This window comes from Buteo buteo, chromosome 4 (genome assembly GCF_964188355.1).
Source record: "Buteo buteo chromosome 4, bButBut1.hap1.1, whole genome shotgun sequence".
NCBI lineage: Eukaryota > Metazoa > Chordata > Aves > Accipitriformes > Accipitridae > Buteo > Buteo buteo.
Window position 1 is genome coordinate 11,217,457 of NC_134174.1, and position 14,703 is coordinate 11,232,159.

The 14,703-nt window shown below is 37.5% G+C and overlaps 1 protein-coding gene across 3 annotated transcripts in view; it reads left to right on the top strand.

The window, feature by feature from the left end:
• The window catches only part of CACNA2D1 (calcium voltage-gated channel auxiliary subunit alpha2delta 1), a 431,292-nt gene that overhangs the window by 379,774 nt on the left and 36,815 nt on the right, over positions 1-14,703 (top strand). For 2 of the 3 annotated variants that reach the window (XM_075024734.1, XM_075024736.1), the window contains exons 20-23: positions 3,958-4,029; positions 5,129-5,200; positions 10,782-10,843; positions 13,051-13,127. In XM_075024734.1, the coding sequence (XP_074880835.1) occupies positions 3,958-4,029; positions 5,129-5,200; positions 10,782-10,843; positions 13,051-13,127 (283 nt within the window). The remainder of the gene's footprint in view (positions 1-3,957; positions 4,030-5,128; positions 5,201-10,781; positions 10,844-13,050; positions 13,128-14,703) is intronic. The other variant, XM_075024735.1, reaches the window with a different exon arrangement.

The window sequence follows — 14,703 nt, forward strand, 5'->3', positions numbered from 1 at the left end:
GGAAAAGTCTAACTAGAGAACTGTTTACTTTGACAAACAGCTTCCAAAGCATGAAGCTTGCATCCTTCCTTGTTTAAATAATAGAAAACATGTTACTGGCTGTAGTGAAGGGCATTCCATTAAATTATGGTGCTTTACTAATAGGTGCTAATTAAAGCCGTGCTGTAAAAATTATTCTTCAGATTTTGAAATGAATTTGAAGACTGGAAAAAAAAAAGAGACTACTTGTGCTGGCTTTGCTTGCATAAATCCAAAGTCAAGAGAAGATGATTCTTATGACTTTGTTCCCGAGTTTTATTGTACAGTGTATGCTGTATAGCCTTACAGAATTTGAATAAGCTGTTCAGTATTTTTCTGGGGAAGTCAGAGTAGGGCATATGTTTTATCTGCTATTTGCATCAGGTTTCTCAGTTTAGCAGACCCAGCTCCAGAGAATTAACTGCCATTAGCCTGAACAAGGAAAAGGAAATTAGTAACATTTCTGTAATGCAATCCCTGAGCAGAAAACACATAATGAAAACTTAAAAATCATTAAAGGAATAGCAAAATAACAAAATTAGGTACAGTATACCGTGTTAATTTCTGACACATATGGGAATATATAATGCAAAACTGGTGGCTTGCATAACACCACCAGTAAAACATGGTGTAAAATCCTGATCTAATTCAAGTCAGTGATTTCACCGAGTGTCAAGTGGCTGCATTTATACCACATGTAGGAGACCACCTCTGGGCTAGATTTTTTGTTTGTGCACTGGAGAAGGCAGCACTGGAACATTAAAAAAAAAAAAATCTCCATTTTCTGAGCACCCCTGGCTCCTCAGCGTGCTGTGGTATGATTTGGCTGGTGCTGGGTTTGCCTGGCTGTGCTGGCTGCCCAGGGACGTGCAGCTCTGGAGGAGCTCTGGGCTCCCATCCCCTCCAGGTGCTCTTGAGTCTCTGGGGCCCAGGATTTTGCTGCCTTCTTACCATCATTTATTTGAAAAGCCTAACAGCCTGTGTCTTCATTAGTACTGCAGGTATGAGTAGAAACTAGGCTCCTGCAACTCAGCAAAGAAGGCCTTCTGTAGATTTTGTGAGAATACTGACCTCCCAAAACACACGACAATGAAATTTTAATGAACTTTTTTTTATGTTGCTGCACCAGTTCTTTCTTTCTTCATTTCCTTCTTGATTTGTCATTTAAATAATAGATCTTTGCCTTTATTTTTCATGCTGAAAATGGATTGCACTCCCTTTATTTGCATGCTTCATTGCTAGTGATTTACTTCTGTTTTGTTTTATTAAGTCGTGCTGGTGAATGTGGTGGTGGTCCGCTTATTCTAGTCATGTCACGTGCATGACTGGATAAAGAGAAGAGCAAACTGAACAGTAAGTTTGTTTCTTCATGGCTTGGAATAAACCCCACTAAATGGCAACCTTGGAAGAAAAAATGGAGCCCAAATACTGGTAAAAACACATTCTTGGGGGAAAAAGACATAGCGGGGAAATAGTCTTCCATTTAAAGTATGGGGCTAGGAATTTTCTATTCTAATTTCTAATTGATTTCTTTGTGCCTCAGGCACATCACATAATGGATCTATACATGCTTAGTTTCTTCATCTATTAAAAGTCATTAGTTAGTACTTTATAAAGAATGTGTGGTGATATAACAAAGTCTTAAAAAGAACAAGAACAAACAGTTAATGTATACTTGAATTTTGACGGACTGTTAAAGTTGACTATTTTGTCTTTGGGACTCCTTAACTGTGGCTAGCCCAGGTTATCATTTGAAATGAATATTGACCTTGATTTGATGTGATGGCTTTTTTTCTTTTTTTTACCATTTCTTTTCTTCTCTGTTCCTTTGTGTGTTGGAATGGAATGTGAACTTCACAAATGCCTCCTCTGCCATGCCAATGCCTTCATGCATGCTGTTTGGGTTTGACCATGCTATTCATTATCCATTGCATGTAAGAAAATGTATTTTTTTGTTTATTTTTACATTTTAGCCTTTTGATATTTATTTCAAGGGTGTGGATTTGTTGGGGGGGAAAGCAACTGCATAACAATAATTAAATTGTTTTGAATTAGTAGAGAGCATATGTTAATGCTATTATATTAAAGTTGCTTGTTTTATCTATCCTATATAAATAGGAACATAAAAATTTCTTTGAAGTTATCAGTAGACATTTAAAAGAAATACCAGGAATCTTCTTCTGCAATCTTTCCAGTGCATATTCTCTTTCTGAGAATAAATTTATTGGCTTTTGTCTTAGCAGACAGTAAGTCTGACTTGCTAAGAACAAGAATGATTCCATATACCCAGAAACATGTATAAGGATATGAAAGAATAATCTTTTGCCTTCTACCTCTATTCTTTATTACAGTCTTGAAAATAAGGGCTACTGTTAAGCTCTTAATGCTCCAGACTATTACATGAAGGCACCTTTTACCAGCTGTTCAGGATGTTTCTTTCTTTCAGTATGAACTGGACGTATATGTATAAATTGTGATGAAACATGCTTCCGTTCTTTGATAGAATAGTCACATGTACATTTGTCATGTAACTTTGCCAGGGAATGTTAGGATAGAAGGAATATAATCATCATTTCGAAAGAAGGGACTTTAGTCTACCCTGTAAATAAGTTAGTATAGCTGAATCACTGAAATCCCCTAAAAATGTCATTAGCAGAAATTATGCTAGTCCTGAAATAGCGGTATCAGCTAATGACAATTTTTGTGTTGCTAATCGTATGAGAAACAGTGCTCAGTTACTGAGAAAACTAGGCCTTGAGATCTTTTCATGTATGAACTGTCCTATTACACAAAGCAAATTATTATCAATTTAAAAAATTAATAAAACTGGACTTTTAAAATCTTCTATTCTAACCTATTAGATTTAAATGGTTAAATAGTATCCCCATACTCTTTTTTCTAAAGATCCTTCTTTAGGTGGGTGCATTAAGTAACTACTGAGTGATGAGGATTGAGGACTTTTACACCACAGATAATATAAAGTCAATGGGGCTTAGCCAAAATTACTCAAAAAAAAAAGAGAAAAAAAAGAGTCAGAGTCCTAACAACTCATACAGAAGATGGCTCTGTCCAAGTAAATGCAGACTGCAACTGAGAAAGGAGCAGAGGCTGGAGGGTGGTCTGAGCTATTTAGCAGAGCTACAGTGGTCTTCCCACACTCCTGTGGGACAGACCACCAAACTTCTCTGTTCTCCATAGTCGAGGGTCAACATCATATACATTCCTTAGGTCCTGAAGCTGCTGGGTCACGGTATTTCTGTGCTACAGGTTTCCATCTCTTAAATTGAGATAACAGTACTGATGTCAAGAGAAATGCATTCAAAACTGCAAGGTGTTCAAGGAAGTCCTGTAATGCTGACAAAAAAAGTGATTTTTATTTTTTATAACAAACAAATCATTTGCTATAATTGCTGCTTCTTTGAATCTTGAACCGCAGTGCATTCCCACCTCATAACGGCAAGTCTGTAGTCTGCTTTTGGTAAAACTGTAGAAGAGTACCATTGCCCCATCTTACTGGTCAGCTGGAAAACTCTGCCAGATTTCTCTCTCCCTTCCTGGAGGCAGGATACTTAATGAGAGATTCATATCTGATGCTTCCTCTGATGTGTCTTCTCCCACCCTTGCAGTCTGTGACATACCAGCAGTAGGGGAAGCAGCTTCCCGGCATGAGCCCCATACATGACAGACTGCGGACGGACACTGCCATTAGTGTTAGTTTGTTTTTCACTTAGTCAATTCACCTCTCTATCCAATGAAATAAAATAAATGAGAAAGGGCCACTAGTAATTCATCATGCTGCAAAAGGTTAAAACAGATAGGTAAGTAAGCTCAGTTAAGTAGCTTACTTTGAAATGAAGGGATTAGAATAATTTGTACATTATTAGAAACATTACGGTACTCTGTCTTTATTATTTGATCATTCAATATCTTCTGCTTCAGAATCCTAAATCCCAGGAGCCTGTTACGCTGGATTTTCTAGATGCTGAATTGGAAAATGATATTAAAGTTGAGGTGAGTTTACCTGGTTTCTTCATACCTGTTGCTGCTTTTATGTCACTGTAGCATAACTGAAGAGCAGTAAAAGTTCTAGATTTTGAATAGGAATGTATTTCACTATAAATTTCAATTTTAAATTTGTCAAGATGATGACTTTATAGAGAGATGAAGTTAAAATGAAAGAAATTGAGATCCAGTATTATTCGTAGGCAAGGGCAATGCTTTATATTCCTCTCATTTTGAAAGACACAATGATTGCTATTTAAATAATTCTTCTTCATTAAGTGGCAATTCCTGGGGAGAGGCCTTGTAAAATTTTTCAGAACAGAACATTTTTTAATAGGATATTAAAGTTCTACCTAAATATTTTTAAAGTATTTCCCTATGTCTTACTAACACAAGCTTATTGCTGTGGTGAGAGAGAGAACTGAGAAATAAAGTTGAATGTTGACAACAAATTAATTCCTCTGTATATTTTTCAGTTACTAATTTTGTAATACATTCAGAAATCAGAATTTTTAAAAGTAGTTTGTTAGTTTTGTGAAATAAAATGAAGGGGGTTTTAAACATTTTACATTTTTTAACATATTTTTTCAATTTGTTTGAAATTGTTCTTTCATAATGACACTGATCAGCATTTCTTGGTATCTGTTAAATTCTACCTTAAGTTTCTTTGAAACGCCTGCTTCAGAGAGGAATTACTCTTGGACTGGTATAAAAAAATTTTTGTGAATCACTGCTACTACCAGAATCACACAGATGTGCTGGGAAGCACAAGAAGTGCTAGTCAAAGCTCCTTCTCATCTACACAGAATTCATACTCTCTCTAGTGCCCAACACCAAGGGGTTGTATGGGATGGTCTTCCTATACAAAGTATACCAGAATTGTTGCTTCATAATTCTACTGATTCAGTACATATTTGGATAAAGCAACTCCTAATTAGAAAAATCTGAAAATTTTAAACTTAACTTTTTTTTTAAGAGCTATGACTTTCATATGCATTGCTGTTTCCTGTGTTTCTATGAAATATTTTGAATCACTGAAAAGATTACTCATGTTACATGCAACACCTAGTTCTTTTTTTTTTCTTTTTTTTTTCTTCCTTGCCAATAGATTCGGAAAAAAATGATAGATGGAGAAAGTGGAGAAAAAACATTTGAAACACTAGTCAAGTCCCAAGATGAGGTAAGACAGGAACACAGACAATCACATTTACAGGAACAAACAAAACCGGAAAAAATACTGTGAAATGGTGAAAAGATGTTCATTTTGTAATGTCTGTTTGTATCATTTTTCCCTCTAGATTTGCTAGTTTTACTGGCTTATAGTAAAAGAAATTATGTACTTATGAAAAGAATAATTGTTTTTTTTCTTGGTTTCTTTGGTGCATCATTAATCAGGCAGTTGTTGATGAGTTCTTACCGTCTGTTCACCAGGAAATGGACCCAGCCTACTTCTGTGGATGAATCTCAAAACAAAATACTTAATTTGCTTGCGGAGATGTGTGAGGATGGGTTTGGTAGTTTATATTGTGGGTGAATGGGAAGAAAGTAGTGAGAAAAAAATATAAAATTTATATGCCATAAATGAAGACTATTTGGGATAAGCAAATTCATCTTACAGTTATATTATGTACTTGTGCTTTCTGAACAGCTTGTTGAGTTCTTTATTGTCTTGTCCAAAATGCTCATTCCTGATAAAGATTGCTACTGGTTTCTCTAGTAAGACAGACACATTTCCTCACAATAAGAAATACTCAAATTTGACTGGTGTGCCAAAGGAGCGGTTCTGGCCAGAGTATGCCCCACAGTTACAGTTCTACAACAGCTTTTTGAAACTGTTTTACTCTGAATGTAAAAGAGCTTGAAGATAGATAGTTTAATGACTTAGCAGAAGAATATGAAGCAAATAAAACATCAAGCAGACACTACACAACCCTTATATATATAAGCACACCATAACAATACTCAGCAGAATTGCTTGGGACTGTGCAGTTAATTTTTCATGAGTAGTATTAGCTGCCCTCTCTGGTTGACCTCCTGTAACTTTGATACCTCCAATGGCTCAGCTGTTTGTACTTAAATGGCTAAATGTTCCAGTGAAAAATTCCTCCTTCTCACAAGGCATATGCTACAGAATCTAATGAAGTTAAATTGATAGGAAATCAGATCTCGCAGTTTGGGGGGGGGGGGGGGGGGTATTCTGTTAAAACCAGCACATTCCTTACTTGTATTCCATTCACTGTCTAATACATCGTAGCAACTTTCAAACTCTGCTTTAAGTTTTGTCCAGATTACACCAAGTGACGCCCAATACTGAGCAGTTCCTATTACCAGTCCTCTGACTCAATTCTGCATTGAGTGAAGATTGTTATATAGTTATTCTCATTTTGATACAGAAAAAAATATTTCATAGTCCTAGTCTATTTTTGCATTAAACACAGTAGAAACTTACTTGTTTTTGTGGCTGAAAATCAGTGGCAATGCACATGTTGTCTTTGCTAGATGAGGCTGAAAATAGAACTGAATTTTCTGAAACATGTCTCGATTGTTCATCCATGCTGTGATTTCACAATGTCAAGTTCATGGTCACTTGGTTCTGCAACAGACCGTTGGGAACATACTTGGAATCACAGAATCATTGAATAGTTTGGGTTGGAAGGGACCTTTAAAGGTCATCTAGTCTAACTCCCCTGCTGTGAGCAGGGACATCTTCAACTAGATCAGCTCACTCAGAGCCCCATCCAACCTGACTTTGAATGTTTCCAGGGATGGGGCATCTACCACCTCTCTGGGCAACCTGTTCCAGTGTCTCACCACCTTCATTGTAAAAAATGTCTTCCTTATATCTAGTCTGAATCTACCCTCTTTTAGTCTAAAACCATTACCCCTTGTCCTATCGCAACAGGTCCTGCTGAAAAGTTTGTCCCCATCTTTCTTATAAGCCCCCTTTAGGTACTGGAAGGCTGCTATAAGGTCTTCCCAGAGCCTTCTCTTCTCCAGGCTGAACAATGCCAACTCTCTCAGCCTTTCCTCACAGGAGAGGTGTTCCATCCCACTGATCATTTTTGTGGCCCTCCTGTGGACCCACTCCAATGTGTCCATGTCTTTCCTGTACTGAGGGCTCCAGAGCCGCACATCTCATGACCATTCCTCAGCCTCTTAGTATCTGCACTGGATTTGACAAAGCATGCTGCTTCTGATAGTGTAATTTAAAAGGAGTGCAAATAAGGACAGGAAGCCATGCACAAGATCTTCACAACTGTGCAAATCCATCAGAGGCATTTTATATTCCTGAACTATGGGTGTCATTGAGGAGATCAGTGGCTTTACTTGCATGTGTGTCCACCTGTGAGGAAACAGATTAAAATCTGTATATTCATTCAAGTCCCTGCTAACAAGATTGTGCCTTTGTTGCAGAAGGGGTGTCGTGGTATTTTATTATATTGCAGAGTCTAGGGAATTTGACTACATGTTGTGTGCTGTCTTCCTTCTGATACCCTATTCAGAAAGTGCAGAACCTCACAGACTCTCTTCTTGAATACAGAACCTCGGCTTCAGTGAGGGCAGACAAATGTAACTGTAGATGATCTTAACTGAAAGATGATGATAATGATGATTATGCAGTCATGTAGGCAGCAGAGTCATACTTTAGTCTTTATGGGGGAAGTCAACTTAATGCCAGCCTTATACACTTATATTGTCCAGGTGCAAAGCGTGCCTCTAAGTTATGGTCCTTGAGCCTGTGGAGTCCCATGATCTCATTAAACATGCCCACGCTCCTCCTTTGTATCCAACTTTGTGCTGCCTTTCACCTCTTCCCGTGTTCTTCTAAAGAAGAGACCTCTGCCAGCAGTCCCCTTGCCTTCTGCTGGGACTCTTCTCTGCTTTCTCACAACAAAGCCCCCACCCCAGCCCTCCTGAGTAAGGCTCTACAATGCTGCTTTACAATCTGTGGGGAAATCCTGCTGTGTGAAAAAATGTGCCTTTTCCTGAATGGTTCTATTATTGGAGGATGGGGAATGAATAGGGCCTTCCTGGGGCAGGCAGGGTAAGCCCCATCTGATGTCAGATCTGCTACCTCATCTGTGTCAGGAGCCCATCCTGTCTGGGAAGGCACGAGCCTGTTCCCCTGTTCTGAAGGGAGACTGGGTCATTCCTGACCTGCTGACGGAGAGTCTGAAGTCCTGCTGGCTTCTGAGTTGGCGATAAGCTGCTCCTGAAGGGAGGAACTCATTGGGACATTTTCAGATTTGTGGTGTTTTGTTTAAGGAGTGCCTATCCAAGCTGATGGGTGAAAAGGGTTCTGTGTAGGCGGTTAGAAAAGGGGAAGATTAGAAGGTCACAAAAATACAATAACACCATTGGGGTTATACGAGAAATTGCATTCATGGCAGAGTTGCTGAAGAGATCTCAGGCAGTGCATGCATTTCCCAGGCTGTGTGATAAAAAAGACCTGAAACAGCTGTTCACCCAAAGAGGGAGGGAGGGGAAGCCCTTACGCTTGCAAATGCTGGAGTCAGCTACAGCATCGCGGGGTGGGAGGAAAATGTGACGGCCCTGAGTGTACGAGAACGTGTCAGTTATGCACAACCCAGACCACAGTCTGTATTTGAATAGAACATCCCAAGCCTTTTGATCCCAGATGCTTCAAGTGCCCAATGAAATGAATTTCCCTCACCTTCCCTTGCATCATGGCCCAAGATTTCTTCCTCTACTTGGACCTCTCTGAGAGCAAGGAGCAGCCAGAGATGGCTGGCAATGGTGACTGCTTCAAGCCATCGCAGCCTCCCAGCTCCGGGCTGCTAGAGCCAGAATAAAGCTGCTTCAGACCGTGGGTCATGCATGAGCCATGCATCACTTAGGACTTGATAGCTTCATATATTTTCTTATAAAAAGGGCTGATGTGGTCAGTTGCTCTGAACTGACAGTTGCAGTCTTGAGGCTTAAAATTGATGTCCTTTTTGTTTTGCTTTTTGGTTTAAGTTTGCATTGCTTTCCTTTTGTATTGCAGCTGGCCCCAGCAGTGTCTTGGGAGATGACCTCATACTACAGCATAGAGACTGGACTCGTAGCAAGTGTGGGTGGGGTGTGCTGGAGTCTCCCAAGGCCTCAGGGGCTTTCCAGCTAACAGAGAAGATGCCATAGGAACAAAAGCATTGCCACATTTGGGCAGCTGGGGTGGGCAGTAGTGAAAACTGAAGGGTCACGAAAACTGCAATAACGTGTAGGTTCTTTGGCAGTGACCAGCTGGGAAGGAGCTGGTCTCAGACCACTCAGTAATGAAGCAGGCAAAGGTAAATGGGAGCTGATGTATGAGGACGTGTGATCGACTGGGTTATCTTTGAAGGGACGTTTCAGCCAATTTGCTTTCAAGCATGTTCACAGTGCTGGTGGCAACAGGATTTAGTAAGAGCCCAGTCCTTCTCTTCCTTCCCTCCCACCTTGGGCACTGCTTTTCTCTTGCCAGTGTACATGGTGTGCACCCCATGGCGCTGTGCCTTATTTGGAGGGACTGCCAGCGCTAGGTTCAAGGGTCTACTTATTCTTGAGATGAAGTAATAGCATAGGCACATTATCAAATATAAATAGGCTTGGATAGGAATCTCTTCAGCCATCTTTTTACCTTAAATATATCAGGGCATTAGACACTGATATATGCATTTTTTTTCTTTTTTCTTTTTATTACTTTTTTTCTTTTTCTTTCCAAAATGACTATTAAATTATTTACACTGTCATGCTGTTCTGAAAAGCAGCAGCCAGGTAATGAGAAGGTTTCAAATTATAAATGTCAAAAAAGACACCTCTTTTTCATAACCACAGTCATTTTCACACTTTTGTTTTACCACAGGGAAAGAAAGAACATAGAGGTATACCTGTGGTACCTTTCACTGATGTTTGTAATGTTGCAGTCCAACAGCTGCACAGACTTCATTGCTGGCATGCTTACAAATCTCTGATTGTAAATAATAATATGTTGCAGCTGGCATTAACTGTAGTTTTCAAAGTGGAAAACTGAGTAAAAGAATGTCAGCCAGGTGCATTAAGATTAAACCTATGGGGAACTGTGGGACTGTGTCTATCACATTGTTTTTCATACCAAAAGAAAATGAATGGTAAAGTTTATCCTAATGTATTAAGTTATTTAAAAATAAACATTTACTTCAGTGTTAAATTTTTCACAAATTCAAGGTGCTTCTAATGAGATTAGAAACACATGTAAGTTTAGCATGGGGTGCCTATACAATCACGATTACCTGGCTGTGCCTGTAGATATGACTCAAATTTAAATGCATTTAGTCAGTGGTACTGTGACCTGAAAGGACAGGCACTGGGTGTTATTGTTGTTAAAAGAGTTGCCTACAAATTCTTTTTATAGTTGAGGTTTTTTTCTTTTCATAGTTTAATTGCAAAATGGTCCATAAAGGAGATAACATCTTTTATCAAATTTAAATCACATTAGAAAAAGGTTTGCATAGGCATGGCTAATGAATTTAAAAGGGAAAATGATAGGTCATGTTTATCTGGTTTTACTTAAATTTGCATTTTGTTAATGTTCAATAAAAAGGATATAGGTGATTCTGTTGCATAATAGAAGTTTGGAAAATGTTTAAGAAAAGGAGTTGCAGCTCAACTCATGCTTTTAGCAAAATAACAAATAGAATTCCAGCAGATTTGTACTTGATTTTACACTGTATTTCTCAAGAAAAGGTCACGCTTGTTGAAGCTCCAGAGTTAATTATTTTTTCACCAATGTCTCTTTGTAGAGATACATTGATAAAGGAAACAGAACATATACATGGACTGCTGTGAATGGCACTGATTACAGGTAACTCCTTTTTGGTCTCTAACTTCTTTTGCATAGTTAAATGTTCTTTTTGTTTATTTTGGTTAACGTTTTTAGCGTTACATTTTCTATGCTAGCTAAGTCGGGACCAGACTGTCTTCTGTCCAGGCCTGTAGGATTTTCTGGGTTCCTTTACAGCTCAGAACTGTTGCTCTAAGGACCAGAACCTCAGTCTTTCATTCAACTGTTGAGATTTATCACTAGGGTATTTCAGTATGCAGGAAAAAATGGTTTTTGTGATGGATGTTAAGAATCTTACTTTTCCTTCTACTCTCTGTATCACCTTATACTTTTGATTCTTAATTGTACACTTTCTCTTAGATTCCTCCTCTTATTTCATCTTTTTTTTGCACTGAGTCCATATTCTTGTTTTAATATGCATATTAAAAAGGAAGATGCTATATTTTGGTCTAAATAAAAAAATGTGATATCTTTTGTGCAAATGTTTTTCAGTCACAATCATTGCTAACCTTCATGTCAGATCTTAAGGGCAGGAACAAGGCTACTGATTATCTCTGAAATCCATATCTATTTGTGACAAGTTTTAACTAATTAGTACTGCTGCTGCTTTGTATGTAAAAATTATATGGTGAGTGGCAGCAGGAACAAATGAAGTAATGGGCAAAAGCACATCCCCCCTTGAATGCAATGTTGGCATGTATATTATTTCAAACTCATTTAAGCATACAGCTCTGTCACACAAGGAATGTAGAAACTTGACATTATCCAAAACAAATTAAGGTTTACCAAGTTCCAGAAAGTAAGCTACTCTAGTTCAAAACTAGTTGGTACAAATATTGAGTCAAATTTTTACCCAAACAATATTTTTATTGTGGTGAATTACAGTAGTCCTCAGCCAAGCTGGTTCCTCTTTTCTGTTATGTTCTGCACAGGTGTAAGCCAATGAGAATGCAAATGTTAATTTGTATGTAAAAACAAATAAATCAATTTTAACAAGAGAATGCAAATGTAGGATCTTCTATTCACCATCCCATTTTCCCATTGAACTGCCTCTGTCTTTGTAAGAAAAGTTTTTATCAGACTATGCCATCCAGCAATCAGTAAAGAAATACATTTGATTAAATGACTTCTTAATTCTTACTGAGCTCCCTGGTATGAGATACGGCAATAAATCCATGGAGTCACATTGCAGAAAACCTATTAAGCATAAAGTTATAGATTTTAATTAGCAATTTCTGCTAGCAGTAACTGTTAATGGCAGGTAAACTGCTACTGATTTCCCTAGAGGAGAATTGGTAGAAGGCTATCACTAAATATTCAGCAATCTCACTTACATTCTGTTCAAATGGCAAATGTATCATTAAAGGTCATCTCTTTTATAGCTCAGTTGTACAACTTTGTTAATGTTAATTTCTGTGGCTGTCCATTAGAAAACACTGCAGTTCTACAGTGATGAAATCCGAGTGCGGAAATTAAGGACGCGATGAGGGAGATGATGATACCACTTTAATGATTACTTGTACCTCCCATTTTTTACATACCTTTTTAGAACTGAACTCTTCTACACATGTATTGAATTTAGCTGCAAAAAGAAGCCCTATATTTTTTGAACAAAAATAAGTGTAATCTAAAAGAAAATACATTGCAAATGCTTTGCAAATCAGAAAATGTTATTACACAGTGATGTTCAAAGGTTGTTAGTGGTGATTGCATGATTCAAGAAAATGTTTTGCATGTTGAATGTAATGTGAATTCAAGAATTGCCAGACACCTTTCCTAATGAATACAAATAGTTGTTTTATTAGTAAGAATCTGTTATTACACGATGCATGCAAATCAGTGCAGTACTACATGCTGGTTTTTGCAGTCAGTGATCACTTTGACATGTGCTACATTGGGATGCTAAACATGTTAGAGGAAGATACAAGTAATCATGTATTCTATTATTTGCAGTTATTGGAAATTCCTTGCTTATCCGTTAAAAAGTGCATTTATGCTTAAAAGCGCAAATAAGAATGAAAATAAACACAGGGAACTTCAGGACTGGCATAAACCTACTTCTGTCAATTACAAAGTGTGAGGCTGGTATGTCACTATGTGACTATCTCGTCTCATGATGATCCATCCAACTTACAAACTTGTTAATTGCTTTCAAAACAGATAGAACCTGAAACTGGAAAACTGCTGCAAATAACATAATTGATTTACTTGTCTCATTTCTATTGCAGTTTGGCATTGGTGTTACCATCATACAGCTTTTATTATATTAAAGCCAAAATAGAAGAACCAATAACTCAAGCCAGATGTAAGTACTATGAAGGTTCCCTGGTTTTGTCTAGTATTGCCAAGTCTCAGATTCACTTAAAAAAACAATGTTTAAAATTCATAAATTTTGTGGAATTCACTGATGTTACCATGATGTACCCAAAATCTGCAGCAATGATTCTAACCCATTGTAACATCCAAGGTACAAGAAATATTCTATAAAGATAGAATATGTGCAGGTACCCCAGTTCCACTGACAATCCCTTCCCCTTTGCTCTGTGCCTATAGAATCATTGCTTTGTGTATCCTTTGTTGCTGTCATTTTAAGGGTCTGGATACTATTTTTTTCATTCTATTAGCTAACTGTCGTGATATAGACTGTAATAGTAAAGCCTTTTTTTGTTATTTTTACAGTGGTTGCAGTACAATATTTAGCAAATTACCTCTGCTACCCATAGGAATAGATTAATGTGAAAGCGCTGTTTGGTTTGGCTTGCAGCTAGGATTTTATTATGCATTTTACAAATAGTTTTAGTGGATGTATGTAATGTACTTTTGGATTAGACTAATTTCAAGCCATTTACAGATTCTGGAGAGATAATTGGAAATGATACTTGTGAGTATTCAAATGCTTTTTGTTTATTAGGTGTAGCTTAACTGTAATCTAGATAGTAGACAAAATAGAATCCATCACATCCTTTTAACTTTATCCAAGTGTTGCAATAAACTTGAACAAATATGCAGTTAAACATTAAAGTTAGAAAAGCACTATGAATCTCTCTGACAGGCATAGATACTGTTAGTTTAGAGAAAACTTGGTTAGCACTAAATCATTTTCCTCTACCATCGCCTCCTGCATACGAAGTAGAATATGGCAAGTTTTTAATAATCAGTGATATATTTTGTAACTTTGTCAAATAGTAAGTAGTTTAAAAGTAAAGTTTTAGTGAGTGAATATGGTTCTCTTGATGGATTAGATCATCTGGTTTTGCACTTATATCAACATAACCTGCAAGACAGACCCTTGAAATAGCCACAGTGTATAGAAGGTACTTGAGAAATAATTGAGAAGGACATATTCTTCAGTCTTCAAAGATGTTTGTCTTTTTTCCAGACTACAGCTGTATGTAAATTGAACCTTTGATCTATCTATGCACAATATTTTTATTCAAGGGGCTGTTTGAATAAAATATTGGTTTGTGACCCCTTTTGCTTTACCCTGTTTTTTTCTGTTTCCCTGCTTTCTCTTTCTGATGGATAGTGGCAATCATAAAGGGCAAGTATATTCTTGTTGCTCAATTTCCTTCTGTTTACTGCAGTTGATATTTTTCACTTATATTTCTATTCCTACTGGATATTCTCCTCTGTATTCCTCATCTCAGGATTTTTCCCATGATCATTGGGTACCATAGCAATAGAAAGGGGAAAAAAAAAAAGAAGAAAAGTTGTGAAGTGTTTTTCTGTTTTCATGCACATTTCGATATGTTGCTAATCTCTAATCCTTCTTTGTCCGGTCCTGTCAGTGTTCAGTGACACCAGCTTTTCAGTAGCATTGAAAGTGATGCTTATATGGATGAGTTTTTTAAACTTTATTGCAGAAAATACTAGAATTGTTT